The sequence below is a fragment of the Priapulus caudatus genome, unplaced genomic scaffold, assembly GCF_000485595.1.
Source record: "Priapulus caudatus unplaced genomic scaffold, Priapulus_caudatus-5.0.1 Scaffold1809, whole genome shotgun sequence".
Taxonomy (NCBI): Eukaryota; Metazoa; Priapulida; class Priapulimorpha; order Priapulimorphida; family Priapulidae; genus Priapulus; species Priapulus caudatus.
The window spans coordinates 28,165-30,761 of NW_014578870.1; the positions used below are offsets into that span (position 1 = coordinate 28,165).

At 44.7% G+C, this 2,597-nt stretch overlaps 1 protein-coding gene across 1 annotated transcript in view; it reads right to left on the reverse strand.

Annotated features, from left to right (window-relative positions):
* The window catches only part of LOC106817641 (citron Rho-interacting kinase-like), a gene marked incomplete at its 3' end in the record, with an annotated part of 28,324 nt that extends 25,981 nt beyond the window's left edge, over window positions 1-2,343 (reverse strand). Inside the window, exons 1-3 of the mRNA XM_014822327.1 lie at window positions 2,133-2,343; window positions 1,317-1,492; window positions 739-887 (exon numbers count right to left, since the gene is read on the reverse strand). Of these exons, the coding sequence (XP_014677813.1) occupies window positions 739-887; window positions 1,317-1,492; window positions 2,133-2,343 (536 nt within the window). The remainder of the gene's footprint in view (window positions 1-738; window positions 888-1,316; window positions 1,493-2,132) is intronic.
* Between the last annotated feature and the right edge of the window lie 254 nt (window positions 2,344-2,597).

Consider the following 2,597-nt stretch of genomic DNA (forward strand, 5'->3'; position numbering starts at 1 on the left):
CCACGTTGCGGTCACCTCCCTCCACGCCCGGGGGATAGCATTACCCATCCTCAACTGAAGCAAACTCCACGACAGATTGCGCTCTCGCTCTGGCTCAATTCTACCATTGCCACAAGCTGATTTCCGTAAGAATTTCTTACGCTTTTTTACTATAAGTGTTACAGCGACCCCGTTACTCCTGTCCTATGTAATACGGTGTGTACTTATGAAAGCTGCAAAGATAATAAAAGTCTGACCATTATTTCATGAAAAATTTGATAAAATAGTGATACGAAATAATGCGCGGATTGTGCGCCCAGTTACCTCTTTCAAATCATACGCTGTTTACGAATCTCCATTCGCTGGATTTCCCCGGAGCTCCGCCCACTTTAAAAATAGTGCTAGCATTGTGGCAGTGGTATCCGGAGAACGTTGTGCGAAGGGGGCGCTGCATGCAGTTTGCAACTGAGGACCTCTAACTGACAGACCTTTCTAATAGAGTCAGACCCGTATGTAAGGGTGACTCAAGGAAACCGCAAAATTGTCCTTTATAGACAGGTAACCGAAACCGATCAATCAATACAGGTGGTCTCACTGTACAACTGCCACTCAAAGGAAACCACAATCGACCTTAATAGACAGGTTTTTGTTCTATACAGGCAGTTTCACCGCACTGCCGCTCAGAGAAAAAACTCGGTCTCCCTCATAGATGGGTGCCCGTTCCACTGACGCGTCCGCCGACGCAGCTCTAACGGGTACCTGGCGAGGAGGGAGAGCAGGTCCCCGCCCGGGTGGAACTCCATGACAAGGTAGATGTTGCGGGCGTCCTGGAACGCATACTGCAGCTGTGTGATCCACGGCGTGCTCGCCTTCACCATGATGTCCCGCTCCTCCTCATAGAACGCTACCTGTAAATGTCGCGTGTCTGTCATCGTTTGCCACCGATACACCACGTTATCGTCACACGATCGAAGTGACCACGCCTGCTACTGCTAGGGTGTTATCACCAGGTCGACGAAAGCCAGACCGATTTCTATGCGTTTTACGAGCGTGCACGGCAAAATGCGGTGTCTCAAGCTTGCTTATACTTTTACCACAAAGTACTGTTATTGAATCAATATAATAATGATGATGATGATAATGATGAAGATGATGATGAAGATGTTGATGATGAAGATGAAGATGATGATGATGATGATGATGAAAATGAAGATGATGAGTTTATGTTCTGCTGGGTGAGGATGTTTGCTACAAAGTACCAATCACTAAATCAAAAAAACAAAAACAATAATAACAATATCAAATAAATAAATAAATAATAATAACAACAGCTTTACGTTCTGCTGGTTGAGAGTCTCGGCCTTGCGCAGGGTTTTCATTGCATACACGTCGCCCGTCTGCTTCTCCCGCACCACCTGCACCTCGCCGAAGTGTCCGCGACCAATCACGTTCTTCACCTCAAAGTCACCGATGCCAATTCGCAGCCGCGTCAGCTCCTGGATCGTCGGCCGGACTGAAAACGCATGGCAAGAGATGTTAGTCGAGACAGAAAACCTTGTGGGTTTAGGAGGGATGGAGGTTCGGTTCGATTATTGACGCAACGGAGCGTGAAGTTATTATATTTATAGTTATCGTTGCTGTTGTCGTCGTTATTATTATTTGTGTAGGGACGTGCTGCGAGAGATATTAGTCGCGCCAGAAAACCTTGTGGGTCTAGGAGGGATGGAGATTCGGTTCGATTATTGACACAGCGGAGAAGAAAGTTATTGAAATTATCGTTGTTGTTGTTATCGTTATTATTATTATTTGTGTAGGAATGCAATATGATGTCACGTGTGTGAGATTGTTCAAGGTGGTTCCTCATACGAAACATCGTAAATAGTTACAATATCGCAAGTCTACAATGTCGTAACTTTCGAAGTAAAGGGTACGTTCGTGCGAAAGTTATTGGTGTTTCTGACAACGCAGCGCCCCGGTTTCTAGGTTCTTCTAGGGTAGGATCGAGTGTCCAAAGATAGGATATTTGTAGTCGCAGGATTCTGTCCCAGATTCCAGAAGGAAAACCTGAGCGATTTGACAAAATAAATACTGTCACTTTAATGGATAACGAGGCATAGATAAGTGACAACACGTAGATAGATAACTACACTTACACTTGCTGACGAATTCGGCAATGCCCTTGTTCTGCTTGATCATGTATTCGTTGTTGCATTCGTTGTAGAGAACGAAGAGTGAGTCCAGCAGACCCTCCTTACTGACCAGCGACTGGTACAGGTTGTTGGAGATGTTACATGGCTTGCCCATGAACACCTGATGCAGACGCGACATCCGCATGCTGATCGGTTCATTCAGAGGTTCCACCATCTTGACAAAAGACGAGTGTAGAATATAATTTCAAGGTATAAAAAGGTATTAACTATCATGTACATGTACTTGATCACTAATACAAGTAATAAGGCACGAAGGGTCGTTGTCGTAACAGGTACTACAGATATGTACCCGAGGTAGTTTTAGGTTGTTTAGTATTATGTTTATATTTTTATATGAGGTATGTTTAGGGTTAGGGTTAGAGTTAGGTTTAGGGTTAGGGTTAGTGTTAGGGTTAGGGTACACTACTG